At 56.2% G+C, this 27,756-nt stretch overlaps 1 protein-coding gene across 10 annotated transcripts in view; it reads right to left on the bottom strand.

Moving 5' to 3' along the window:
* RRBP1 (ribosome binding protein 1) overlaps window positions 1-27,756 on the bottom strand; it is a 56,903-nt gene that overhangs the window by 5,644 nt on the left and 23,503 nt on the right. For 7 of the 10 annotated variants that reach the window (XM_037811669.1, XM_037811667.1, XM_037811672.1 and 4 more), the window contains exons 3-15: window positions 20,189-20,340; window positions 19,187-19,309; window positions 13,093-13,245; window positions 12,111-12,229; window positions 10,939-11,092; window positions 7,743-7,881; window positions 5,888-6,066; window positions 5,715-5,749; window positions 3,203-3,293; window positions 2,614-2,706; window positions 536-625; window positions 345-428; window positions 148-237 (exon numbers count right to left, since the gene is read on the bottom strand). In XM_037811669.1, the coding sequence (XP_037667597.1) occupies window positions 148-237; window positions 345-428; window positions 536-625; window positions 2,614-2,706; window positions 3,203-3,293; window positions 5,715-5,749; window positions 5,888-6,066; window positions 7,743-7,881; window positions 10,939-11,092; window positions 12,111-12,229; window positions 13,093-13,245; window positions 19,187-19,309; window positions 20,189-20,340 (1,502 nt within the window). The remainder of the gene's footprint in view (window positions 1-147; window positions 238-344; window positions 429-535; window positions 626-2,613; window positions 2,707-3,202; window positions 3,294-5,714; window positions 5,750-5,887; window positions 6,067-7,742; window positions 7,882-10,938; window positions 11,093-12,110; window positions 12,230-13,092; window positions 13,246-19,186; window positions 19,310-20,188; window positions 20,341-27,756) is intronic. The other 3 variants (XM_037811670.1, XM_037811675.1, XM_037811668.1) reach the window with 2 other exon arrangements.

Raw genomic sequence — 27,756 nt, 5'->3', positions numbered from 1 at the left:
TTCACCTCACCCTTTCCTCAGCTTGGGAGCAACGAATGCCCCAGGAAGCCAGCGTGAGAGCCTGTGGCTCCCTCCTCATGGCCGGGGGCTCTCCCACCAGGCCAGCTGCCCCTGCCCTGCGTGGCGGCCCTGGCAGCCCCTGCTCACCGTCTCTGCCAGGATGGTGCGGTACTGCTCACACTCGGCCTGCAACGTGCTCTGGGCCTCCTCCGCCTCCCTCAGCCTGGGGCCCAGGTCCTGAGGTGAAGACCTGTCGGGTCAGCTGAAGCCCCGCCCTTCCCCGGGGTGCGCCCCAAGGGCAGACCCGCAAGGAGACCGCGCGCGGGGCCTGCCGCCCTGCTCACCGCATGGGGCTCCGCATCGGCTGGCGGCTGCCTCAGCAGCGTGGCGCCTTTCTCCTTCAGTTCCTGCAGCCACTCGGCGTAATTCTGCAACAGGGCGCATAGGGTGGAACCTCGTGAGGCCCTGCCAGGCAGGGTGGGGGCCCAGGGAGGGAGCAGCCTGCCCTGCTCAGCTGGCGGGGAAGGGCCCCTACCTGGTGGGCCGTGGAGAGCTCGGGGAGCAGCGCGCTCAGGGCCTCTCTGGTCTGCGCCTCGGTCAGGCTGAGCCGCTTTTCCGACTCCTCCTGCGGGAGGGGAGGGGAGGGGGTGGCATTGGGCTGTGCCCGGGGAGCGACCCGCAGGGGAGCGGCGCCTCGGGCACCCGGGGCGGTTTACACGGACATCTGCATCTCTGTAGCGCCCCCCGAGTTAAGTGGGCGGCTCAAGAAGGGGCGTGAAGGCGGAGAAGCAGCCCCCCCTCAGTGAGGAGCACATTGACCACCTGGGAGGGGCCAATCTCCAGAAACCTGGGAGGGAGAGAACGGAATCGACATTCCCAGTTTGCAGACGGAGGCGCCCACAGGCAAGGCCCAGGCCCCCTGCTCGGGCTCACCAGGAGCCGCAGCCAGGCACGTCACTTCCGGAAGGGGACGCTGGAGCCTGAGCTGTGCTGAGCCAGTGCCCCCATCAGCCCTTCTTGAGTAGACACTCCACTCAGAGCACAGAAAGGACCCGGAGGTGGCCTGAGCAATAGAGCAAAGCCAAGAAGGGCAACACCTGGCGAGATGAAGCCCTCGCCCCATGCCCTGCAGCGGCCCCCCAGGGATTTCTGCTGAAAGCCTTATGGGAACCTGCCTCCAACAGGCTGCATGCGGCATGGGAGGGGACGGGTAGCCGTAACTGGGCAGAGCTGTCAGCGTGTAGCTCTAAGTGGTGCCCGGGAATACGCTGTGGTGGAAGCTGACAAATGGACGCCCGCACACACTGAGCTCAAGCCTGAGGAGTGGGCCCTCAACCTGCCCAGCATCCAGCACTGCCAAGGCCTGCCTGATCCCGTGACCACCACCAGGCACTGTCACGGACAAAGGCAGGAGTCAGGAGAACCGGAGGCCAGCTCCTAGCCTTGAGGGGCCGCAGGCAAGTCAGACTGATTTCGTCACAGCTCGGCGCTGGGCCCATAAAGGCCAAAGGATTCTCAGGTTGTTTCTGGGCTGAGTCCCAGAGTTTGCAGTCTAATCGCAGTCCTCCACTCCTGCTGCATCCCTGCGTCCACTCCTGCTGCATCCCTGCGTCCACTCCTGCTGCATCCCTGCATCCCCACCCGGCAAAACCCTGATGTGGCGGAAGAACACGTTCTGAATCTGAATCCATTCCTGCGGGTGGGAACCCATCGTCAATAGGACCTTCTGACGAGGTTATTTTCAGTGAAGCTTTGTCAGCTTTTGCCACAGTGTGATCCTGAAGGTGTGGCCCAGGTAAACCAGGATGGGCCTTAACCCTATTGCCGGAGGCCTTATGGACGCCACAGGGAGAATGCCAAGGACGAAGCTGGAAGTCAAAGGAACCTGGAAGAGAAGGTGCCACCACGGCACTTCCCTGGGGACTGAGGATCCCTGGGCACCCAAGAACGCTGGTCTTCTGGAGAAAGCACCGCCTGGCTGAGGCGTCACATTTGGACTTCTCCTGGCCTCAGAGCCACAAGTCAATAAACTTCTGTTGTTTAAGCCGCCCCATTGCAGGGTATTTGTTTCAGCAGCTGGGAGACGGGCCGTGGAAACAAGGAGGGCTGGTGGGCAGGGGACTCAGGACAGCCCTCCAAGGGCCAGAGCCGCTGCCTTCCAGAACTTCGCAGGCCGCGTCCCCCACCCCGTGGCCGCAGGTTCCTTGGCAACACAGGCACCCAACTGGGGCGGGCCCAGGGCATGGGACAAACGCGCCTCCACCCCCATCTTCATGACTGAAGATGTTCTTCTCATCTTGCCTTATTTTAACTTAGTCACAGAAACTACCAGGCCATGCATGCTTGATTTCAGAGGGCCGCCAAAGAACCAGGGTATCAACAAAACGTCACAGGATGAAAACCACAAAGAAAAGTGCATGAACAGCTCCATCTCGGGCTCCCTCAAAAGGCCAACACCCACAGCAGGCTCTGAGGTTTCCTGCCCAGGCGGTGACGCTCACCTCTACACCCAGGGCAAGACCCAGGAGAGACAAGGACAGTCAAGTGGACACCTTTCCTTCTCATCTTCAGGAAAAACGAAAGGAAGGAAGGCGGGGTGGGGCAGGCTCTGACCTTGGCCTGGGTCAGGGAACGCAGCTTTTCCTCGCAGGCTCTCTCGGCCGAAGCCAGAGCCTCCATGGCCTCCCAGTTCTTCTCTCGGAGGTCCTGGGGGTAGAGACAAGAAAGAGGATCGGAAGAGGTTCTGCCATGTCCTTGCTTAGGTCACAAACGGCTAGCACTGACCCACTCGGCCAAGGAGGCCGAGCAGGGGCAAGCGTGGCCAACCCTTCTGGCCCCCCGAGAGGAGAGGGCACAGCCGCTGCTGCTGGCCCAGCTCTACACCCCCTACTTCCGGCACCAGCTGCCCCTCCCAGGGGGCCGTGTGACCCAAGCTGAGCCAATGAGAGTCAGCCAGGGGGCTTCCGGTGGAACTGGGGGACGACCCCCACCACACAGACATACCGGCAACCCCCAGAGGAAGGCACCCTTCAGGGTGTGAGTACCATGATGAGACAGAAAAAAGTTCAGCTGACCCTTCCCTGTCTAGCCTGGGGCAGGTCTCAGAGAACAGCTTCTTCCAGTTCTTTTAGAACAACCTTTCCCAGGTCTACCCCTGCCTAGCTTCTCCCCATCCCCCCCAGGGCTACCCGCAGACACTCACATTGTTCTTTACTTTCTGCTGCTCCACGGCCTCCCTGAGCTTGGTGGCTTCCTGCTCCAGAGATGACACCTGGAGCTCCAGCTCCTTGAAGCTGATGGGAGACGGCAAGGGTCACTGCCCCGGTTCAAAGGCCCCGAGGCCTCGCTCTAAGGCCAGCCTCCCACAGGTGTACTCTCAGGGTGCCCCTGGCCCCCCACAGCATTGTCAGGGCCTGCTGCCCACATCTAGCTCATGGTGCACGAGCTTTCTGGGACCCCGTGCAGCTTACCCCCAGGCCCTCCTCCCACTCAGTCTGCAGTGCCCAGGGGCACCAAAGGTCCAGACTCGGAGCCCTTCTCTCAGCAGCTTCTGCAGGCCCCATCTTCCCACCAAGTACGATGAGACCATCTTGTGTCCGCCTAAAGCCAAACTCTTCTACAACCCCTCAGCTTGGTCAAGAGACAAGCCCCTGATACCAGGTAATCTGCACCATGTTGTCCCAGCCCTTCCCCACGTGCAGCACCCAGAAAGTGAGGGGCCAGCAGCCAAAACTGCACTAGCTCCTCTGAGGAACAAGCTCCACATGGCCACCTTCTACACGACAATTTCGGACAGAGGGGGAAGGCCGAGGGACATGTGAAATGTGAAGTGCAGAACTGCTCGATGTTGACTTAGACCTAAGGAGGCTCCTGCCTGAGGGGGTTGGGTGCTCCCTGCAAGGGGCTGTCCACCCACTCAGACCCACCAACACAACGTTTCTGTCAGTAAATCAATTCAGTGAAGCACACCAGCATTTCTCTTTAAAAAAATAAGAAAAAAGACAACAGCGTCACCACATTAAGAATGAGCACAGCCTGAGAAAGCCTTTTCAAAGGCGTGTGTGTGTGTAAGAGAGAGAGAGAGAGAATAAGAGAGACAGAGAGAGAAGGGGCAGGGGGAGAGAATGAACTTGAACTTGCCTTCTTGGGGAAGGCCTGTGGGTGCCGCTGGCCCCGTCTGGTGAGGGCCGGCTGTGACAGCGCCTCACAGTAAATCCCATTTACATTTGGTTTTGGAGACAGCTGCTGATTTCTTGGGTGCTGGTCTCAGGCCCACAGAACCTTGACCCCAAACCCCTGCATTATGCAGCAACTGCTTCCAGCAATAACCCAAGAGCACCCCAAAAGAACAAGACCCTGAGGAAGGAGAGTCAGTGGCCGGCTTGCGGCACAAACAGGCTGGGGCTGAATCTCTCATCTCCAACCTGGAGGAGAATGGCCCCCCCAGATGCAACTTTCAGAGAAATTGTTTGAAAAGGAAATTGTAAAAAAAAATTCTGACAGACACATCTGCACGATGCAAAAATTAAAACTGATCCTCTTTGCAGTGTGACTCATTTCAAATCCCTGTGATTTGCTGTGTGGTCCAAGAATGTGACTTTAAAATACAAGAGCACAAACAAAAACCACCTCTCTACGCCAACAAATACTGCCACTAGAGACAAGGTTTGTCTGAGCTCTGGGAAAAAGCATGCTAGGAAAGCAAACTGCAGAGCGTTTGGTTCCACCTCTTCCACAAAGCCTGTAGGGCCTTAGAGGAGGCTAGTTTCCTCTCCCAGACCCCAAAATACAGAGCCCCCAGCCAGGGAACAGGGAGCTGGGGCCCAGGAGTGGCTTCTGACGAGAGGCCCACGGGGCAGTGGCTCACACAGCACCTTGGCCAGAACAAGGAGCCTTGTTGGCTAAATGCCCAGGACCCCTCCCACCATCCGTGTGTGGACAGAAGGCCCCTGCACAGCATCTGTCCCCCAACACCTCCCCCCGCCAAGGTTCCCCCCACAGCTCCCCTCCACGTGGCTGGGCCTAAGGACCTCTGGCCATGGTAGCCAAGACACCCCCCAAGCCTGTGAGCAGATGCTTAGAAGTACACACTCCTGAGATAAGGATCCCAAGGGCTCCAGCCCCACAAAGGGGGTCCCACCCAGGTATTGGCTCCGGCCTCCGTAACACCAAACTGACAGTCCCCGAGCCCAGCTTGGCGATGGGGCTGCTCACACCCAGAGGAAACAGAGTCTGGCCAGCAGGAAGGTCACCTCATGGATGAAGGCCAAGAGCCCCATGACCTGGCTGGCTCTAAACTGCACTCACGTCCCAAGTCTAAGGTTCCCGCAAAAAACCCTGGGCTTCACCCCAGGCTCTCCCTTCCGGGTTTGCAACGGTTTTTCCTACTTGATGTACTGGCCTCAATCCCTAAAATCACTCGCCTTCAGTCTTGCCTCATGAACACGTGGAGAACCTTCTGACCACCTGGTCCTCCCCGTCGGGCAAAGGAGGATGCCAGGTGTGGGGAGGGCAGCCCACCCACCCCTCCTGCGGCCCCAGCCCTTCCCACCATGCACGCAGCATCCTGGAGCCTCAAGAGCAGGCGAGCAGCTGCTGGCAAGGCTGCCTCTTCCCACCCAGGCCTGGCCCTGTCTCTAAGTTCCTGGGGGACAGGGGCCCTGGCTCCTCTCCAGAGGCTCCCAGGAGTTCGCGGCCTCCACTCGCCAGCTCACCGGGCCTGCTGCTGGTCGGCCTCCTCTCGGCTGGCCTGGAACAAGACAGAAAGCCCGTCGGTCACAGGGAGACCCGCAGCACGCCACTCTCAGCCCGCTCCTCACGACGGCTGAGGTATGTGGGGGGCTGTCCCTGCTCCTCCCATCTGTCCCGGGCACAGGTGCTGGCTGACCTGGGCATTCTGGGCATCCCGGGCCTGGCCCGCCTCCAGCAGGGCCTCGATGGACCGAATTCTCTCCACGAGCTGTGAGTTTTCAGCCCGGGCCTCTGAGAGCTGCCCGTGGAGACCACTCAGCTCCTCACATTTGCTCTTCACCTCCACTTCGGAGGACTGCAGTTTGCTGTGCAGCTCTGTTGCGGGAGATGAGAAAACAAGAGGGAGGGTCAGCATGGGACATACTGGGGGACAGAGCCCCGATGTGGCTGCTGTCTCGGCACGTGGGCAGCACCGAGGCCCTCCATGTATCTGGGGCTGTGAGACACACTGACCACCAGGCTTATTATTCACTCCTGAAAACAGTCCCGTACCAGGCCTCGTGGTCTAGGGTGCCATGAGGTAGAACAAAATGCCCTCAGCAGCCCCATGGGGAAATGGTGGCAATCTAAAACCTAATTCACAGTGAATTTCCAAAGACCCAGTCTCCAGGAGGCTCTGGCTCACATTAGCTGAAAATGACGGCATGGGTGTGACATCAACAGAATTCTTCGGAAAGTGACTACGTGGACCCACTGGCCACGGCCCCTGGCTCCCTGGGCTCCCGGACCTCTTGGTGCCCAGAGGACACCTGCTCTCTGGGTGTCCTTCTTCCCGGGGGATCCCAGACAGCCCACAGCTCGAACATCACCCACATGTTCAGGATGCTTGCCTCCACCCTGGCCTCAACTGGCCCCGATGTCACCCCAGGCTCAAATGCCTGCTGGCTACTCTCGAGGGAAGTCCTAAGAAGGCAACTCGAAGCGAACGTTCCCGGTCTCCCCACGTCTCCTCGGCCCCAGCAGCTCTGTTCCCCTGGTCCCTGCCTCTCAGCCCTGACAAGGCCTCTCCTGTCCACCCGCCGATTCCCTTCCCTTGCCCATCTCTGGGGGCACCTGGGCCCGGCCACCCACCTTCAGCCTGGACGGCTGGAAGCACCTCATCCCTGGCCTCCCCAGTCCGTTATCTCCTGACGCCACTGTGTCCCTAAGTATAGTCTAGACGCTGCCGTTCCCTGACCCACATGCTCCTACACAGCCCCCAGCACCTCAAACCACCTCCCCCCACTTCCTTCTGGTCCAGGCCAAGTTCACTCTCATCTCAGGAGCCTGCCCTGCACCCCAGCTCCGCCCATCACTCAGATCTCGGCTTAAACTGCACTCCTGCCTCAGAGGCCTACCGACCACTCAGCCAAAGCTATGCCTTGGCTCTCTAGATCGGGGTCAGCAAACTACAGCTCATCTGTGGCTGCTCTAGCCCCACAAAGGCAGAGCTGTGTGGTTATGCCCTTCACAGGAACAGCTTGCTGGCTGTGAGTCTCTGCACAGAGCTGCAAGGCCCTCGCAGGCTCCTGCCAAGTCCCCAGCAGCCCTCAGGAAACATTCAGGAACAGGTGATCGTCCAGCTTTCACCACTGGCTGGCCCCTTTCCCCCCAACCATAAGCAGCCTGTGAACAGGCAAACTACAGGCCCCACAACCTTCCACACCCTGCTTGGCCTCCTGCCAGGTCAAGACAGGAGAGTCAGAAAGGCCTGGAAAAAGCACGAGACCAGCAAGGGCCAGCAGTGACCTCAGGAGCAGCCACCAAGCAGCTCCAAAGCCACATGGATTGGAAGGGAGAGGGAGTCCATGCCTTCAGCGGCTCTCCTCCTCTCTCGCTCGCTGGCCCAGGGGAAGCCAGACGAGGAGCTGGGACCTCCCGCTAGCCCATGCCCACCCCTCACCATCGCTGCCACCTGAGCCTGCACCTCCAGCCCACCCTGATGGAGCAGCAGAGCAGCCACAGGGCTGGCCCAGCTCATCTAGACCCCATCCCTGCCACTCCGCCCTCACCTGCCATCTGCTGCTGCTGCTCCTGAGCCTTCTCGGCGTCAGCCCGGAGACTGGCCTGGCTGGTCTGGGAGCGGCACAGCTCCCTGCTGACCTCGTCCAGCCGCTTCTGCAGGGCCTCCTCGCTCTCCTTGTGAGACGCCTGGGGACGGGGAGAGGAGGAGGGGGCATAAGGACATGGGACAAAGGTCAGCTCCAGTCGAGGAGGAAAGGAGAGCTCTTTACAGCCCACTGTCGAAAGCGGCCCACTGTCTGTCAAAAGCCGTGTACAGCCTTTGGCCTGTCTATGCAAGGAAGAACCTCATTCTTTAAGGCTCTGGAATCTGCATCAAATTTCACCCCTGCCAGCACCCTTTGTTGTTTTGCTTTCACACTCTCAAGTGATATGTGAATACATGAGTTACAAAGCAGTTGAAAGACATAGGTTCCGAGTAAACCAGGAAAGTTTCTCCCACGTGGTCCTCGTGCCAGCTTGGATGTATTATGTCCTCCAAAAGCCATGTTCTTCAATGTAATCTTGTGGGGGTGACGTATTAGTGTTGATTAGGTTGGAATCCTTTGAGTGTTTCCATGGAGATGAGACTCAATCAACTATGAGCAAGACCTTTGATTGGATAATTTCCATGGAGGTGTTACCCCACCCATTCAGGGTAGGTGTTAACTGGATCACTGGAGTCATATAAAGGAGTTCACAGACAGAAGGATCTCAGAGCAACTGAGCTGCAGCTTACAGAGACACTTTGGAGAACACAACCCAGGAGCAAGCAGATGCCTAGAGAGGAACGTCCTGGGAGAAAGCCATTTTGAAACCAGAACTCCAGAACAGACATCAGCCATGTGCCTTCCCAGCTAACAGATTTTCCGGACACCATTAGCCATCCTCCAGTGAAGGAGTCGACTGTTGATGCCTTACCTTGGACACTTTATGGCCTTAAGACTGTAACTTTGTAACCAAACAAACCCCCTTTATAAAAGCCAATCCATTTCTGGTATTTTGCATAAACTGCAGCATTAGCAAACCAGAACAGTCCTCAATTCCTCTTCCAGGAGGCAGACAGTTAGGCAGGGGCTCCTGCCCGGGCTCTACAAGTTCACACGTGCAAAGGTGTCAACCGTAATTGAGGCTACTCCACAGGGACGGTTTCCTGACTTGGTTCTTTCACTGAAATCTCAGGTTGACCCACACGATACTGCCAGGGTTCAACCAGTTTTGACCTCTGAAAATGGCACTGTCTTGAAGACATTTTCCCATCAGCACGTATTCTTGTTAAGCATCCGTGGTCTGGATGGGCCAGTGACCCTGGTCCCCTGACGGGAAGGCTGATCTCTGTCTCTGACAGTCCCAGGTCAGACTCAGTGAACCCCTTGGCACACGGGCCAGGTGAGAGGGGACAGATGCCTGCTGAGAAATGACCCCCACTGGCTGAAGTGGGGTGCCAAGCTGATGTTCACACCCCAATGTTTACTCCTTCAAGGGCATCAGTTTCCCAAGGAAGGTGGTGGCATGTGCTTTCCCGGGCTGTGGAAGGGCTCTGCAGGGTGTCCCGACATGGGCCCGCCCATGGCCAGGGCTGTGCAACCTCACACCCAGCCAACAGCCTTCCCAGGACAGTCAAAGCACAGCCAGGTCTGCAGACAGTAAAGCCATCACCAAAGACACCCTCACCAGGCTAGGAAATCAACGTGTCCTGCCTGGTGGAAAATTCTGGGAAGCTTTAGGGTGAGCAATGCTTTCCACATTAGCACATGGCAGGGGTCAGCTGAGCGCAAACTCTAAGGGAGGGAAGCAAAGAAAGGAATGTGGTGATGTGCTGTCCCCCCCAACCCCTGGCAGCAGCCTCTCAGGTGGGAGCCCGTGTCCCTCCCCCGGCCCAACACCCCCCAGATCTGCGGCATCCAGGAGACCAACAGGGCACAGTCTGCAGCTGGAAAAAACCTTTTCCTTCTCTTCCTCATTCTCTCCTTCTTCTTTGCAGAAAAGCGACTCCAGCTCAGACCTTGGGGAGCCAGACTTTACCTATTTTTTCCATTCATTACTGACATTAATTAGAATATCAGTTCCAGCAACAAGCAAGTAAACAAACAAAATATCACCCATGCTTAGAAACAAAAACTTTTTCTAAAGTCTTGGACAGAAACCACGTGCATGCATCTCAGGGCAAGGAGAGGCCAGCTCCCCTCGCCTGGAAGGAGAACGTGGGGAGCACAGCCCATCGCACTGAACAACTGCAAAGCGAGCCTCCTGGGTGTGCAGGCCGGCTGGGCCTTCATAAATCCCTCCTGGGTCTCTAAAAGTCCATGGTATATCCACTAGCCCGTACACGTTTGGCCTCGACGAACCGGCTCACTGGGCAGGGAGCCTCGGCGGAAGGACAGACTGCCTAAACATGAAAAAGGCCCCACCTTGATTTGGCAGGACACAGAGAGATGCCGCCTAAGATCCAATTTTCCCAGTCTAACTGGGAAATTTCCTGAATCAGACTTTTTAAAGTTCACCTATTCTGAGCTCCTGTAGATGCCCGTCCCTGTCTAAGCAAACACTGAGTGTGTCTGTGAGGTCCATCCCCCCTGCTGCCCATAAAGTGGGATGGACAATGACACCCAGTAGAGGGAGACAACTGACGCTGTCTCAGAAGCTCTGGGGGAGGGATAAAAGGTCCCTCTGAAGGAGGAAAGCAAGACCTTCAGGCCCCGTCCAGGGCCTGAGAGAGAGGCAAACCCACCAGGCCTGGAAGCCAGAGGCCGCCTTGGTGGCCAGTTAGTGTGGCTGGTTCTTTCTGGAGCTGAGGTCCCCTGGGTGAGCGACAGTGTGGGAGAGAGAACGCCTCTGTCACGGCCCTACTGTGTGACCCTGGGGTAGCTGCTTAATTCCTCGGTGCCTCCAATTTCCTTAAGAGTAAAATGCAGATGACAACAACACCCGCATCACAGGGTCACACTGAGAATGCCCCAAGTTCATGCCTGGGCAGTGCTCAGAACAGTGCTAAGCACAAGAAAGTGCCCACTATGTGCCAGCTGTTGCTCTTACTAATGAGGCCAAGGTCGATGGTGGGCCAAGGTCGATGGCGGTCCAAGGGCCAGCCTGGCCTGTATCTCCCCCCATCGCAGCCACAACTGGAAAGAGGTGACCTGGCTTCGCAGACAGGCTTTGCAGGGGACGGCGGGTGCACAGGGCATGGAGGCAACTGTGCCGACTCACCTGCAGCTGCACAACCTGCTTCTCGAAGGCGGCTGCCTTGGATTCCAGAGCCTTCCGCTGCTGCTCCTCCTGCCGTGTGGCCTCTGACTTCTCTACCAACTCCTTGCTGACCTTGCTGAGCTCCTGCCGGAGCTTTGCCAGCTCTGCATTCTGCCTGCAAGACAGTCACCAGCCCCCAAATTACAGACAGAAAAGGGCTCACGTCAAGCTTGCAACTGCCGCAGAGCTGCCCTTGGGGACAAGCTAGTGGTTTGTGACTTCCCTCCGGGGGCCTGCTCTTTCACAGATCATTGCCCAAGGCTTGGAGCCACTACCAAAGCCACTTGGCACTACCTACTGGTAGGATTTGGGTGTTTTGTCAAGGACATTGTTTGACCAGTATGGCATATGGACCAGAGAAAGCAAAGAGCAAAACATGCTCCTGAGAGCCCACAGGGCCTCCCAGAAATGCCTGGAACACACACAGAAGAAAGGCAGACGCACTGCTCCTTGCCCTGACCAGCTCTGCACGGGAAGGCAGGACCTGGGGGCACCAGACACCCTTCCATGCTGCGCCTCCAAAGCTGGGGCTCAGAACCTGAGAGGAAAGCTCAGGAGCCACAGATTTGACGGGATGGAAGAAGGGGCAGCTCAACACCTGCCTTTCCAACTGGGATGAGAGTAAAGAGGATGCTGCTCCCTCCAGCAGCAAAGACTGGACCTCGCTCCAGACCAGGGTCTGCCCGCACTCACAGACGTGGGCACAGACTGCCCCCCGCAGCCACCCCCAGCGGAGGCTCCCTGATCTGCAAGGTCCCTGCTGACTTCTAGCCAGAGGACCAAGGCATGTAGCACTCTGCTTTAGTCAGCGTCCTCCACGTGGGGAGGCCCAGGGACGACGCAGAATCCCAGAACGGACCTCGCGGGGCACCCCCAAGGCCAAGAAATCAATCCACCAAGAGAAGTTAAAGAAACAGGAATCGAAAAAAAATGCAGAGGGCTTCCCCAGGGTGGGGTTGGACTGGCGAGCCAGCCCTGAGCACACACGCCTGCCCGTCTGAGGCTGCAGATCTGGTCAGAAAACCAGAGCCCCCAGCTGCAGCCTCACAAGAGGTGCACAGGCCCCCTGCCCTCTGGGTTCCAGAACCCCTGGGAGTAGCCTGGTTCTTCAGGACTGGGAGGTCTCTGCTTACTTGCTCTCCACCTGGCTCGTGGCCTGGTTCAAGGCATCCCTCAGGATGGAGTTCTCCTGCTGCAGGCGGGCCAGCTGGGTATTGGGGCCATTTTCCAGCTGCTCCTGAAGAGTCCGGACCTGCAAATTCATTGATGAGGGCATCAGGGATCGACTCAGGCTCTAGGAGTCGGGTGAGGCTCTGCCTTAGAAAAAGAACCCATCCTCGGACCGAGGTTGGCAAGGACCCAGCCCACAAACAGAAACCGTCAGAGGGCTCTGCCTGCCCCTTGGGGTGGCTGGGGGCATCCTGTAGAACGAGGCCTGCAGACCGCCCCGCTGCAGCGTGGGCATGTTGGGGACACACCTCCTCTCTCTCTCGCACTGTGGGCCACCCAACTGCTCCCAGAGCCTCCCATCCATGTGTACCTCCAAGGTTACCCAGTGACTGTTCTGAGATAAAGCACACACGACGCAGAGGACGATGCAGGGACTTCCTGTCCTCGACCCTCCTGTGGTGCCTTCCCCGAGACAAGCAGCGGGGTCACGGCTGTGACGAGCACAAGGCAGGTCGCAGGAGGTAACCACGGGGCTCAGCCAAGAGACCAGTCGGCGAAGGCAGCTACACACGCCAGCCTCAGCCCCAATTCCAGAGCCATGCGGTTCTCAGGCCTCTCGTGCTATGGGGGTCTCCCAACCTCCATACAGATAAGGCAGAGCCAGAATGACTCCAGGCCCACCAGGGAGGCCTTGAATTTGACCCATGGTCACCCAGGAGACTGGACCCAGGGCTGGCCACCTGAGACCCTGCTCTGTGGAAAAGTGCTCTTTAGAATGTATTCATCTTCCTGGTTATTAACATTCAACAGATGCACAAAATGGGCTGCGTGACACTGTCAGACCACATGGAACCACTCCTGGGCCTCCTGCTAGTGCTCAGCCTCTGGGAGTCATCCTGGGGGGCTCTGCCCTGCCCCATCCCCCTGCCCCACAGTGCCGCACACCTTGCCCTGGAGCTGCTGCACCTCCTTGACGTGCTCGCGGTAGCTGGCCTGCATGCGCGCCTGCACGGCCGTGATCTCCTGTTCCCGCGCCACAAGCTGCTTCTTTACCTTGGCCTCGCTGGCTGTCGCCTTGGCCTTTTCTGCTGCCAGCTCCTGGGGACAGCAGTGGGAGAGGGGCCGGTTAGGAGATGAAGCAGGGGCTCACCAGCCAGGGCCAATCCTCGCTGGGCAGATTCTATCACAACCCAGGGCATCCCAGGGGCTGGGGGAGGCCAGAGAGCAGAGCTGGGTCTTGGGGGCACCACTCGGCCCCGCCGGGCTGAGCCCTCAGGCACCCCATCCCTGGGTCTCAGAGGCACCACTCGGTCCCACTGGGCTCAGAGCACTGTGGCCTGGTTTGGTTACCGAGCCCAGGCCTCCTGGGTGCCCACTTCTTCTCCAGCGTCTCTAGAAGCGACCAGGAAGGCAGATGCCTGGGGCTGCCCGATCCCCCCCAGCTCGGGGTCAGCCCCACTTCTGGAAGGCCTGGCTGTCACAGGCAGCTGCTCTGCCCTCCACTGTAGTCCAGGGAACATTTGCTCCAAACAGTGCTGAGAACCCACAATGAACACGGGGCGCTGGCTTGTGGAGCCCAGCACCTCAGGTAGGGCCAGAGTGGAGGATGGGAGGGGTGGGCCGTGGAAAAGGAGGACAGTGTGCTGTGCTGTGCTGTGCTGTCCCAGAAAGAAAGCAATGGATGGAAGCCATGGGAGGCCCTGTCCCTCTGCCCAGGCAGTGGAGAAATCCTCTCGCTCCCAGGCCAAGGCTCGCAGAGGTCCATCCCCTCCTGCTGGAGATGGAGACTGGAAAGGATCAGAGGCCGGGGAGGAGCTGCTGATCCGGTGCCCACAGGGTGCCAAGGCTGCCCCACGTAGGACCACGAGGGAGCCAATGGTCCTGCTTTTCAGAGACACTCATCTTTTAGGCTTTGCCAGGGCGAGTGGCCCACAGGAGCACACCAGCCACGTTAGGGGACTCCATTAAGCACCTCCAGAAAGGGAGGGAGCTGGCATGGGGGGCCCCCCTTGTCAAAATCCTCTCAGCAAATATTTGGTAACCACATATCCAATAAGGATTTGCTATCCAGTATATGTCAAAAAACTCTACAACTCAATTAAAGGACAAACAACCCAATTATAAAATGGGCAAAAGATATGAATAAACATTTCTCCAACGAGGAAATATAAATGGCTGAAAAGCACACAAAAAGATGCCCAACATCACTAGCTCTTAGGGAAATGCAAATCAAAACCACAATGAGTTAATCTCACACCTACTAGAATGGCCACTATTAAACAGGAAACTGCAAGTGCTGGCGAGGGTGTGGAGAAACAGGAACACTTACTCACTGATGGCAGGAATGTAAAATGGTGCATCTGCTGTGGAAGAAGGTTTAGCAGTTCCTCAGAAAACTAAATACTGAGTTGCCATATGACCCAGCAATTCTGCAACTCGGTATATACCCAGATCTGAAAGCAGGGACGTGAACAGACATTTGCACACTGATGTTCATAGTGGCATTGCTCACAATTGCCAAAAGATGGAAACAACCCAAGTGTTGAGCAACAGATGAGTGGATCAACAAAATGTGGTACATACGTATGATGGAATATTATGCAGCAGTAAGAAGGAAGGAGGTCCTGAAGCCTGCAACAACATGGACAAACCTTTTGAGCACATAATGCTGAGTGAAATAAGCCAAACACAAATGGGCAAGTATTGTATGATTTCACTAATATGAACTAACTACAACATGTAAACTCAGAGTCTTAAAATGTAGAATATTGGATAACTACAGACAGACAGAAGTTAGAGAAGAGGGAGTGGTAACCTAATACATTCAAAATATATAACGAATGTGTGGAAATAGATATGGGGCAAGGGTAGCTCATGAGTGGGAATGTAAGGAATAGTGCTGTATTGAAGGTGATTTTGGTTGAAAGGAGTTGTTTATAGAGTCATTATGTTACCGATTAACACTACAAATTTAAATAAGTACCCGCATTAAGTGGTACAAATGTATGACAGTGGTACAAAGAGTTAATAATGGAGGGGTATGTGGAGGACAAATACTTATTAGTGCAAGCTGAGGACTATAGTTAACAATAATGCCTTCAGATTCTTTCATCAGCAGGAACTGGTGTACCACACCAATGCTAGGGTTCAATAATTCGACGCAGTGATGCTGAGTAGTGACTATCGGTTTCCTTCTCTGAACAACAGGGACACGGGAGCAGCCAAGACAGCATAAAGGCCAGCACCGGCAAACTCGTTGCCCTGTGGAGTGTGGGCAGGAGGAGATAAGGGATAGGGGATGTTTGGGGTTTTCTTTTTCTGTGTCTATCTGATAATTTCCTTTTTGGAGTAATGAAAATGGTCTGAAAGTGAGTGTGATGATGACTGCACAACTAAGTGATGATACTATGAGATACTGATTGTATGATTTGGATGGACTATATGATAACTGAATATATCTCAACAAAATCTGAAAGAAAAAACATTCGCTCAGCAATTCTCTGAGGCTCATTCCCTCCACGTGAAAACTGAACACACTGAGCTTTGTCCAAGGATGGAGAACAGCCTTGAGTGGCAGGGCTGGGATTCAAACTAGGGACTGTGCAAGCCCCAGAGGGTCCCGGAAAGGAGGTGTGTTGAGACATGACACCTCCAGCTGGCCCAGGAAGCCCCTCAGGAGGCAGGGAAGGCGACCTTAGCAGGGTCTGCAGGTCCCGCTGCACTTTTTCCTCTAACGCACCGCCACCCCCCACCCCGGGTGGGCAGGACGGGGGTGGGGTGGGGTGAGGAGGTGACCCTGAAGCCACCCCATGGGAGCAAGCAGGAGGCATTTTCCAGGAGGTGCCTCTCTGCCAAGTTTCCCACACAGTGATGGGGGGAAGGGGAGAAGCCACAGCTCAGAGAGGCCCTGCGTGCCCACAGCCTGCAGACGGCAGGTGCTGGGGCTATGTGCAGCCACCCTGCCCAGCCTCTGCTCACCCCTTCACACCCAGAGGCTGGGGCTGTGGGGCCTGGGATGCCCTCCCCAGCTCTGCACAGCTCCCACCACTGCCCAGAACTTGGGGGACTCGGGGTGTACAGGACTCCACCTCCCAGGGCAGGGTCCTATAGCTTCCAGAGTTCACCAGGACGTTCCCCCTTCCTTCCCCTCTGGGCATTTTAAAGGACAGAGAAAGGATGGCTCTTCGGTGCATTAGTTCAGCCCTCCATGGCTTCTTTTTCTTATAAGAGCTCAAAATCCTGGGACTCCCCTTGCCTGTCTAAGTCTTAATTCAGTCACAAGGATCAGATCTATTTTGTTAAGAAGGGTCCCCATGGTGGGCACGTGGAGGGGGTGTGTCCAACTGTACCCAGTGTTCCTTGACCAGGCTGGGTGATGAGGAGCAGACATCATCTCTAGCACCTGACTCAGACATGACACTATGCTTTCGGAAGCTGTCCCCAGGCCGGGAGGGAGACCCACATAGGGTGAACTTCTGAGGTCTGCAGAGCACCCTGGGGCCTCCGGCCTCCCCAGCCCCACAATAGGGACATCCCCCACCCTCCCCAAAGGACCTGGACAGCCTCGGACGGACCGCACTCTGACTCAGCCTGGGAGGGCGCAGGAGGAGGTCGGGCTCAGAGGCCCTGAAAGAGGCTGAGGCAGGCGACAGCGGAAAGAACCCTGTCCAGAAGGGCTGTGCCCCCGGGCTGCACACTCTGTGGCCTCAGAGACCCTACGAGGCAGGCCAGAGCAGCTCCTACAGACAAGGCCCAAAACGGGCCCTAAACCCAGCTTTGTCCAGGACCTCACGCACTCAGGACGCACAGAAGCGGGGAGTGACGCCAAAACTTCTTAGTGGGGCCAGATCACCCCTTAGGCCACAGACCCCAGGAAGAAGAATTAAGCAAAACTCTCTTTTTCAACTATAAAATCTCCTTTAAGAGGACAAAGAAAACATGTAATAGGGGAGTAGACCCTGCAGTGCAGACCCTGTAACCCCCGTCAGCTCCAGTGGGAAAGGTTGAGAGGAACGTGCACATTCTCAGTAACTGATTTCCTCGACACTGTTGGCCCAGGAGACGTGACACACAACACGAAAATTTAAAAAGCACAGAGGTTCTGCTCCAAACTCTCCACAGAGCCACTGGGACAAACTTCCAGGAGCCCAGGGAGGGAAAACGGCTAAAAGCATAACCTGCAGGCATCTGACCGTCTATGAGTGGAAGAGGTTTCAGGCAGGGAAGGGCGTGCGCAGCTGCGGCCTCCTGCTCACACAGGGTGGGCAGTGTTTGCTCCCTGGGGGCTCCAGGTTCAACAAGGGAGACAGCTAAGAGGGGGCACAACCATAATGGCGACCTAAGTAAGCGCTAGGACAGGAAAATGGGGGCTACAAAACTTCCAGAGCAAGGGGGACTGAACAGTCTTCAAGGATAAGGAGGAATATTCCAGCCAGCCAAGCAGGGAAGGCATCTGAGGCTGAGGAAAGAGCCAGAGGGGAGGCCCAAAGAAGACAAGAAAGGGTATGGCACATTCGAGTTCAGATAGGGTGCAGGGTAGAGTGGGGTGAGGCCACAGGAAACACGGGTGAGGGGGTGCTCGGGGGTACCAGCTTTGCATCTGAGAGCCCAAAAAGACCTCCCCAAGTTTCATGGAAGAAACCTCCACAAGTTTTCTTATCCTTGAAGACTGTTCAGTCCCCCTTGCTCTGGAAGCTTTGTAGCCCCCATTTTCCTCTCCTAGCACTTACCTAAGTCGCCATTATGGTTGTGCCCCCTCTTAGCTGTCTCCCTCGTCAAACCTGGAGCCCTCAGGGAGCAAACGCTGCCCACCCTGTGTGAGCCTGGGGGAGGGAGGTAGCCCAGTAGGCCTCACAGCCCCAGGCCGGGTACCCAGGAGGGCAAGGTTGCAGTTTCCGTGCCACTCCTCCAAGCAGGCTACCTGAACGGGGCAGGCCCAAGCACTAACCTGGCAGCTGACTATACAGCCAACTAGCCCTGGAAGCGCTCACTCCACAGTCCCTCGTGGGGCTTTATTTTGGGGGTCAATACATTTCTCCAGGGACTTCTGAATTTGGAACAGCAGACTTAACCAGCAGCGTGTTAGTCAGCCCGCTCTCCAGGTGGGGCCTGATTTGCAGCCGTGCCAGCCCCCATGGGGTAAGCACCGCCACCATGACCTGTGCCACGCTGTAGTGTGGGGTCACCGAGCACTCACTCCAGGAGCATTTAACCAAGGACCAAGGTGGGCTCACAAGCAGGGCATGTGGGAAGGGCTCTGCAGAGATCTGACAGCGGCCCTGTGGGCAAGGGAGGTAAAGGAGGAAGGGAGAGCAGGGAAGGAGAAGGGGTGGAGGGGAAGGGGGGCCCTAGGGAGGGGGATGCGGACACCCAGAGCACAGTCTCCGCAGACTGACCCCATCCCTTCCTTGGGGTGGCAGGGGCACCAGGAGGAGGGTGGGGAGGCCGGCCCACACCGCGTGAGCTGCACGGCCCACACAACGCCCCCAGCCCCAGCAGCAGTGTGGCTGGATGGACACTCTCCTGCCAACCCCAGTGGTTGCCACTCACGACTCACTGACAGCAAGTTCAATGGCCCAGCAGATCACTCCACCGATACCAGGAGACGGGAGGAAAGCAACCCCTCTGCCCCTTTCCACAGGTTTTTGTTCTCAATTCTCAAGAAAGCCACCCTGGGCCGACTATGCCATCCTCCTTTCTGGGCCCGTGGCCTGGAAATGGCAGCCCGTGGCCGCAGGACTAGACCGCGGGGGTATGTTCTTATCCATCCCAGACACCAAGGTCCTGATACTGACTTAGACTTATGCGACTTAACCCTGCACTTCCAGACCGTGGAAGAGGGGAGCCCACCACCTCGAGCTGCTGCAGGGGCTGTCCTGGGTGGGCCCAGCCCTCACAGAGCTTGGGGCTCATTTCTACGTGTTTCCTGAAGTCATGTGTGTACCGGGCAGGCCCTCTGATGGGCTCTCAGAGCCGCCCCTTGCAGTCCTCACCGAGCCCTGGGGGCGCGTCTCTGCGGAGAAAGCCAGGCCGGCCATACCTTATTGAGCTCCCTCAGTTTGCTCTTGGCGGCAGCTGCGTCCTCCTGCTCCGTGGCCAGCAGTTTCTCCTTTTCCTCCAGCTGGCGCTTCAGAATGGCCACAGGATCGCCTTTCTGGGTGGCCTGGAAACGCCGGCAGAACTGTGTTACAGAGGAGCAGCACCCCACTTGGCAGAGGCCTGCAGGGCCTGGGGTGTGGACGGCAGGGGCTCTAACCAGACCCAGGCCACTTCCGGGGAACAAGGTGCTCTGCCTTCACCTCCCCCAGACAAAGTGTGCCATGGGACCGGCTGGGCCCCGACATCCTGTACCTCTGGGGGGGTATGTGCCGTCGCTTTGGGGCAGGGCTGCTTGTGGGCACTGTACAGCCCATGGGCCCAGGCAGGATGTGGTGGCTGCAGGACGGAGGCAGTGCTCTGGGGCTGTCCCCAGGAGGGGGAGCATCCCTGACTTCCTCCTGCCCCACTACCCAGTGCTCACGGAGTGAGGCTCTCCCAGCACAGATGCCACCAGGCACTGTACAAGTCCCCTCAGCGAAGGTCAGCAGGGACTCAGCTCTCAGGGCAGGGGCCAACCCGCCTGGCTCTCATGACCCCCAGAACATCTCTAACCACTAAAAGGCACCACAAAATTCTCCAGCAAAACCACTTTCAATTCCAACTCTGGTTAAGAAACACACAAACACGTGCCACACGGCACTTCCTGGGGCAGGGGAGGGGAAATGTTTGCAGACCATTCGCCAATAGCCCTGGAGGGTGGGCACACACCTCCAAACACGGCCCCCCGAGGTCTCCTCACACATGAAGGGTGACCCTGTACCTTATTCCTGCACCCCATGCTCTGGCCACAAAGCAGCTGCACCCCTGGCATCTCTGGCACGCCCCACCCTGCAGCTGGCCTGATCTGGGGCCGCAGCTGAGGATAAGACGCCCTACTGCATGAGGGGCGCAGCCAGAGCCTGGAGTGGGGCCGCTGCGCGGTGGCAGGGGGAGTGGGACCCACCTTGTGCCAGGTGTCCTGGAGGAGGCCAGTCTTCTCCGAGAGGATCTCGATGAGCCGCTGGGCCTCGCCCTCGGTGAACACCATGCTCCCCACCGTGGAGACCAGTGTCTTATAAGGCAGGCAGAGGGGGCTGTCAGGACCCGGGGCCACTGCTTGAGAGAGGAGGAGCGGGGCTGACACAGACTCCAGCTCGGTGGCATAGCCACAAACCCAGACACCCAGTGGGGGCGACCGTCAGGACTCAGGGCAGGGAAGGGGCTCTATACGGCTGCCCTGAGTCTGCAGGCCGAGGACAGCGAGCCAGGCCCAGGGATCTCAGGCTCTCTTGGAGAACTGGTAAAGTGACTGAACTGAGGTCCTCCTGACTTGAAAAAGGGGAAAGTCCAGGAAATAAAGGCAGAGTCTTCCTGGGGTAGGAGTAACATCCCTCCTTTTTTACCATCAAAAGGGCCCTGAGCAGTATTAAGCAAGGCATGTTTTCTCTAAAGGCTCTTTTTTTACCCTTCCTTCTTTTTCTAGCAAACTGCTTGGCCCAGTCCCTGCTCCACACGTCTCAGCGAGGGTCTCCCACCTGCCGGTGACCAACCCCACACTCCCCGGTTGACCGGCAACACAAACCCAAATCCCACGGCCACTTGCCACCAGTCAGGGGGATGGAAGGGGCCAAAGTAGTGGCCTCTGTGAGGCTACCATGCACAGCCAGGTTAGGCGCTCCATTTCCTCCTCTGCCTGGAGGAAGCGCCAGCCTTGACAGGCTTGAGGAGGGCAAGGCTGGACTGGACTCTTCCCTTCTGGGAGGGGCCTGCCCCTCCTCAGTCTGTTGGTGACCACTGGGGGACACAGAGCCATGGGGCAGGAACCGACTGGCACTTCTGGAAAACTCTTAACACTCTCTCCCTGAAGTCCCGCTCTTGTCCATCTGCTCTCAGGCAGCCTTGCTGGACAGGAAACCTGGCCCGAAAAGCCCTGGCTAGGCCTTCGGTTGCGGCCCAAATCTGTCCCACAGCTGGACAACAGGGCCCAACAGAAAGGCCAGTCTGTGGTGACACTTAGCTTGCCTCACCAAGGTGAGGACAACAAATGGGGGTTTCCATGACAACTCAAAATTCTCTGGCTTGTCACAATATTTTTACACAGTAGTCACAATATTTTCATTACACGTCAAGACACTTGGTGTGATACCTTAATAAGGGGAATGTGGGACGTGGGTGAGCTGGTTGCTATGAACACCTTCATTTTATAACTCTGTGACTTGGGGAAGCTTAGAAGATTAAAAATAACCCTACCAACATCAATGGTCGAGGAACTCGTGGGTGCAACAAAAGTGGGGACTCAGGAGACTATGCCTCTCTCTAACCAGCACCTTCTTTTCATTCAAAAGTACGTACATAATAGAAAAGTAATAGCGATAGTAAACTTACACACGCAGTAGAGAATTCTGGCAAGCCCCTGGTCTGGAACAGGGACCATCGCCAGCAGTCCGCTGTAGGGGCCTCCTGTCCTCCCACCTCAGCCTGGAGATGCCACCCAGGGGAGGGAGGGCCATTCGTCCCAAAGACAAAAAGGCACTGCAGGAGGGACAAACTCGACAGAGCCGCCACGCGTAAGCCAGACCCTGCGGAACAACACTCAAAACCACCTTCCGTCCTGGGGCGGCCGGGTGCAGCCCCGCACCGGCCAGTCCACTGGCCACCAGCCCTGGAGGCTGCCAAGCCCTGGGAATGCGGCCAGTGCAAGCAGCAGTGCTAGGGGCGGAAGGCACGCCGGGTTTCAAAGACTGGGTAGGTGGGGAAAAAAGAATGCAAAATGTCCTTAATAATTTTTATACTGATTGTATGTTAAAATGATGGCATTCTGGATACACCAGGTTAAATAAAAAGCTATTAAAATTAATTACATTTGTTTCTTTTTACCTGTTTAAAATATGTGGTACTAGAAAATTTAAATTACATACAGTGCTCGTATGTGTGGCTCACTCCAGGACGAGGCTCCTTCCTAGCCATGGGGACCCCCAAACTGCCCAGGTTCTCCTTGAGGACCCCCTTCTAGAAGCAGACAGCCGAGTCCCCACAGCCCCACACTGCACTGCCAGGGGGCTGAGGGGAACGGCTCGGGGACGCTTCGCTGATGACTGCGGTGTCCTTCGCGGACACCATTCCAGCCTGATATCCTACAAATACACCTTCCCCGAGGGAAGGCAGAGATGGACGTCAGGACACTGCTCACAAAGTGCTTCTGCGAGTATCCTGCTAGAGCACCCTTCTAGCAAACCTTCATCAAAACTTTCCAGTGCAGTTCTATTAATTTTATTGTTTTTAAACTAAAAAAAGAAAAGTTACAAGTGAGCCAACCCAAAGCTTTGTGCAGCAAACGTGAACCTCCTCCTCTGCCCCACCCCCACCCCACCCTGATTTGAACACTATTTTAAAGAGCCTTAACTTCACAGAACGTTTTTCATTGGATCTTCTAGGTGAGAACTGTGCCATCTGTTCCCCCCAGATCAGGGCAGTAAAACGGCAAGAAAAAAGAGCACTTTGGAATAGGAAGTGGGCCTTCCGGATCTTGGTGTGGGGAGAGGTGGCTGAGCTGCCACCGGGGATGGGGCTCTCCCCCCATGGATGGCAACCGGGCCCACGGCGGGCCCTCCAGCGGCAAATACTCCGAGGACTGCGGCAATCCTTGCTATCACTAGATCTTAGGTGCTAAAATAAATATGTCCAAGAGGCAACATTTAATCCGTGAAACCACAGACTTCCAAGGCCAAGGGGCAGTGACCTCCGGACTGGGGGCTGCTCCCTGCTGCCAACACTCAGCCCGGCTCCCAGGCTCTGAAACAGCAGCCCCACGCCAGGAGGCTGAACCACTGCAAACTAAACTCAGGTCTGGCACAGAGGCACTGAGTCTCCTATGGCCGACTGTGGGGTCCTTCACGGGGAATCCACCCTCCACCCACATAATTTCCAGGATCCCCAGGGCCGGAGCAGGGGGGTTGGTCTCAGCAGCCTCTGTGACATTTCCAGGGACCCCCGCTGGCCTGCCTGCTCACACCCGACTTCCTGAGCCAGCGGGCGGGGGCCTGGGTTTGCTTGGGGGGCTGCCTCCCAAGCACCCACAGGCCGGAAGGTAACGATCATGGCTCAACTCCAGCTCTGACACCGCAGGGGCCCTACGGTGGGGCTGGTGGTCTGCTCAACGCTGGCCTGGACAGGCAGCTCGGGGGGGGGGGGGAGTGCCAGCTGAGCGAGGCGGGGGAGACACAGGGCGCAGCATCATCAAGAAGGGCTTCCAGGATGGGCACACCCAAGCAGGCCATCACCAGGTGAGGAGGGGAGCGGGATTTGGAAGGGGGCAGCGTGGGGCAGGTCAGGCTGATGACGTCAAAGTCGTCCCAGGCCCCAGGAATCCAGATTTTATCCTGCAGGCCCTGAACAAGGCTGGACAAGAGCAAGGCAGGAGGCGGGTAGGGCAGGTAGGAGCTGAGGCCGTGGTCGAGGCCCAGGAGGATCTACCAGGCTGGGAAGGCAGGAGACAGACCCTGGTGTCAGCCCAGGGCAATGAGGTGACACAGGGGCATTTTGCAACCTCAGGATCAGAGGAACAAGCCAGTGGCAGATGGTCATTTTCCAGCGAAACTTCAGATTAGCCCCAAGGCTCCTCCCTTAGACACACAGACGTAGGCTGAACCACTGCTGCCCCCCAGCCCTGCACAGGGCCCAGCTCAACAGCACGGGTCATGGGTCCTGCATGGCCCCCTGGGGTCCCCCCATAGTGAGGGCTGGGGATCCAGCACGGTCCTCCCACAGGAAGCCAGACCACAACCTCAGGTGCTCCCATGCCGTGAATGACTGACTAGCGGGTGAGCCCTCACTCCAGCGGGAGCCAAGCAGACCAGGCCCTGCGCTCTGGGAAGGGTCTCACTGCAGCTGGCAGCTGGCACCTGCCTGTAGAAACAAGCAACTCAGGTCAGCCCCACTGTTGGCCTCCCCACTGACCATGTGTTCACGGCCACTGCCATGGAGGGTCCCCAGCCTGCAGGGCCACCCTCACGAGGCTGTGCCAGTTTGAATGTATTATGTCCCCCAGAAAAAGCCATATTCTCTGATGCAATCTTGTGGAGCAGACATAATAGTGGGGATTAAGTTGGAATGTTTGGATTAGGTTGTTTGCATGGAGATGCACCCCACCCAACTGTAGTGATAACTGATGGGATATTTCCATGGAGGCATGGCCCCACCCATTCAGGGTGGGCCTTGATCAGTGGAGCCATATAAATGAGCTGACATAACAGAAGGAACTCAGTGCAGCTGTGAGTGATGTTTTGATGAGGAGCTACAGCCAAGAGGGACACTCTGAAGAAAGCACAGGAGCTGCAGATGAGAGACAGTTTGAAGACGGCTGTTGAAAGCAGACTCTTGCTCCGGAGAAGCTGAGAGGACAAATATCCCAAGTGCAACTAAGAGTGACATTTTTGAGGAACTGCAGCCTAGAGAGGAACTTCCTGGGAGGAAGCCATTTTGAAACAAGAACTTTGGAGCAGACACCAGCCACGTGCTTTCTCAGCTAACAGAGGTTTTCCGGACGCCATTGGCCATCCTCCAGTGAAGGTACCCGATTACTGATGTGTTACCTCGGACACTTTATGGCCTTAAGACTGTAACTGTGTAGCCAAATAAACCCCCTTTATATAAAAGCCAATCCATCTCTGGTGTTTTGCATTCTGCAGCATTAGCAAACTAGAACAGAGGCCCTTGAAGAAATAAGATCCACCACTGTGTCCCGGAGGCCACTGCAGCTCTTCTACCTCACCGAGCCCACGGACAGGCCCTAGGCATTGTACAGACATGATGCCAAGCCCGGCTCAGAGGGGGAGCTCCGCACTGCCTGAGGATCAGCTCTGCCCTCCCCATCAGATGCAGGCCAAGGAGGGGTGGCCACACCTGACCCCGGGTGCGGTAGGCATGGGAGCAAAGTTCAAATAGGGACAGGGGCGATCCCATTTGGGGTCTTTAAATCAGCCTTTTTCCTTTGGTTGTAGAAAGAAAAACAACCTACTAACAAATAGGAAGTTTGTGCATTTAATGGTGTCTAACAATTAAAAAATATATATATCCTTTGGAGAGAATGACTTTGTTTTGTTTTTTCTACTTTTGCTTTTTCACCCCCAATTTAACAAAAACAATTTTAGATCCGGAAAAGCTACACACTGCAATATTTTAAAAGACAACACCTGGAGGATCTCTAGAAAAGACTCCTCCTTGGGCTACCACAGGTACACAAGGCCTGTCTAAGGAGAACACATTTTAAATGACAAATCAAGATTTTCCCTAATGCCTGGAGAAAAAGACAAGATCTGTAATCACAGGTTTTCTGAGCACAGCTGCCCGCAAGCAGCGACTGGAGCTACCCCAGGGGCCTCCATGCTTAAAATGACTGGAGATTTCTGGAAGAATGTGGTCCAGCAGCACCTCCAGGGCATGCAGTACGGGCCCCCCCAACCCCCCCCACCACTGGGCATGCTTTCCTGGGGTGGCTGGGGGGAGGAGTTTTCTTCAAAAAATAATAAAAAAAATAAAGTTGGTTTTGAAGAAACTAAACAGCACACAAATAAAGGCTCAAAAGTCCCAGAGTTTCCTTCAGCACTCCAGACCATGAGAAGCACAAAAGAAACTTTCAGACTTGATCCTGACACACACCTTTCCAACCCTCCGACAGTGAGGAGGGCAGATGAGCGGCTGAGGGACGGCAGCAGCCATGGCGGTGGCTGCAGGCAGGAGGGCAGCTGAGGCGCTGGTCCCTGCTGGGACGCTGGGGGCCTAGCACTGAGCTTTGGGTTCAGTGTTTGTAAAACAGGCAAAGACACAACTCCGCCTTTCAGAACTTTTATGAAGGATAAATGAGTTTTATACACAAGGCACTAAATAAGCATCTGGTTGACGAGTACAATGGTGTAAAATTATGGTAACCTACCAACACCAGGCTTAGGACACAGTAGGTCACAATACATGAAGGATGGTCGGACAGATGGATGGGTGGGTAGATGGATGGACTAACAGATGATAGGTGAGTGGTTGGACAGATGGGCGGGCAGGTGGGTGGACAGGCGGGTGGGCAGGTGGATGGATGGATGGATAGGTGGGCAGATGGACAGACAAATGGGTGGGTTGGTGGAGAGAAAGAGGGTGAAGATGGATGGATGGTGAGTGGGGAAGAAGGGGTGCTACACCAGGTCCCTGCTATGCACAGACAACTTGAATAAAGTTTTGCTGGTAGGTCTGAAAACTCTTCCCTGTACCCCCTTACTCCTGTGACCCCTGCCCTTATCAGGTTATAGAGCCTGACTTAAGATTTTAGACTGGGGGAAGTTCCTATTCTTGAATTTCACCTGACCTGGCAGAGCGAAAATGGAGGCCCAGCAAGGCCTCCCAGCTAAGACACCACCCCCTGGAAGGCTGCCAGGCTTGCCAGTCGTGGGAACCACTTTGAATTTCACATTTTAACTCCATTCTGCTAAGATCTATTGAGCACCTGCATGCCAGGGGCAGGGGCAGGCTCTGGCACCCTGCTGGAGGCCTGCAAGAAATGGCAGCAACCTTTTCTCAAACCGGTCCATCCCAAAGAAGCACAGAGCTCTTTTCTGCTGCTCAAATGATGTTCAGGAGACCCGGGGTACGGGTTCAGCTGCCTCATAACTCCTGGTGGGAGGAGTTGTTAGGGGACAATGAGGGGCTTACTTATTTAGTAAAAAAATGGAGTTTCTGTTTCTTCTCCATTTTATAAGTAATACATGTTACAGAAAAACTGGAAAATACAGAAGGGAAAAGAAGTTGGTAAAATTACCCATAATCCTACTCCCATGGATGGCCTTTTCCCCATAGAGACGTGTGTGATGGACGCCATTGTGAGCAGGTATATCCTAAACGCCTATTTCTCAGATTGTACTCACTACCCCGTCGAGGAGGGTTTGGCCCTCCTGGGCCCTGATGTGAGTGACAGCCTTCCGGAAGCAGGGTTGTGGGTGCAGCCCTGGCCACAAACCAGAGCAAACCCGCCTGCCCCTGCAGGGTACCCCCCTCACCTACCACCCCTGGCCCCAGGTCCTCTCCGGGTACACAGCAAGGACTGTGTTCTCGCCTTCTCCTGAGTGACGCGATGGCAGAGTCATGATTGCAACTGGAGCCCGGCTCCAGGTCTCGCTCAGCACCAAGCTCCAGTGGAAAGCACAATGTTCTGCTCACACGAAATGTGGGGTTTCCAGAATGTACGCACACTATACTTCAAAAGTCTAAGTCTTTGGTTTATCCAAGGGCACAGGCGCACCCTGTGTGAACATGGACGCAATCTCAGGTGCTAAGATGGAGCAGTTCTCCTGCAAGTGTAAACAAAGGCACCAACCCTTACACTATCAATGCACTTAGGCAGGGCAGGGAACAGCTCAGGGACAGCACACGGGCGAAGACCACACCAGACAACAAAAACAGACCTCAACAAAACCACCCCACTACATTCCTGTGCAAGAAGCCTGGCTTTCCTAAATCTGAGCTTCCTACTTGGAAACAAACCCGCTAAAA

Source organism: Choloepus didactylus, chromosome 19, assembly GCF_015220235.1.
Source record: "Choloepus didactylus isolate mChoDid1 chromosome 19, mChoDid1.pri, whole genome shotgun sequence".
Classification (NCBI taxonomy): domain Eukaryota; kingdom Metazoa; phylum Chordata; class Mammalia; order Pilosa; family Megalonychidae; genus Choloepus; species Choloepus didactylus.
Note: the sequence above shows the minus strand (reverse complement) of the source record. Positions and strands in the feature narration are given on the sequence as shown.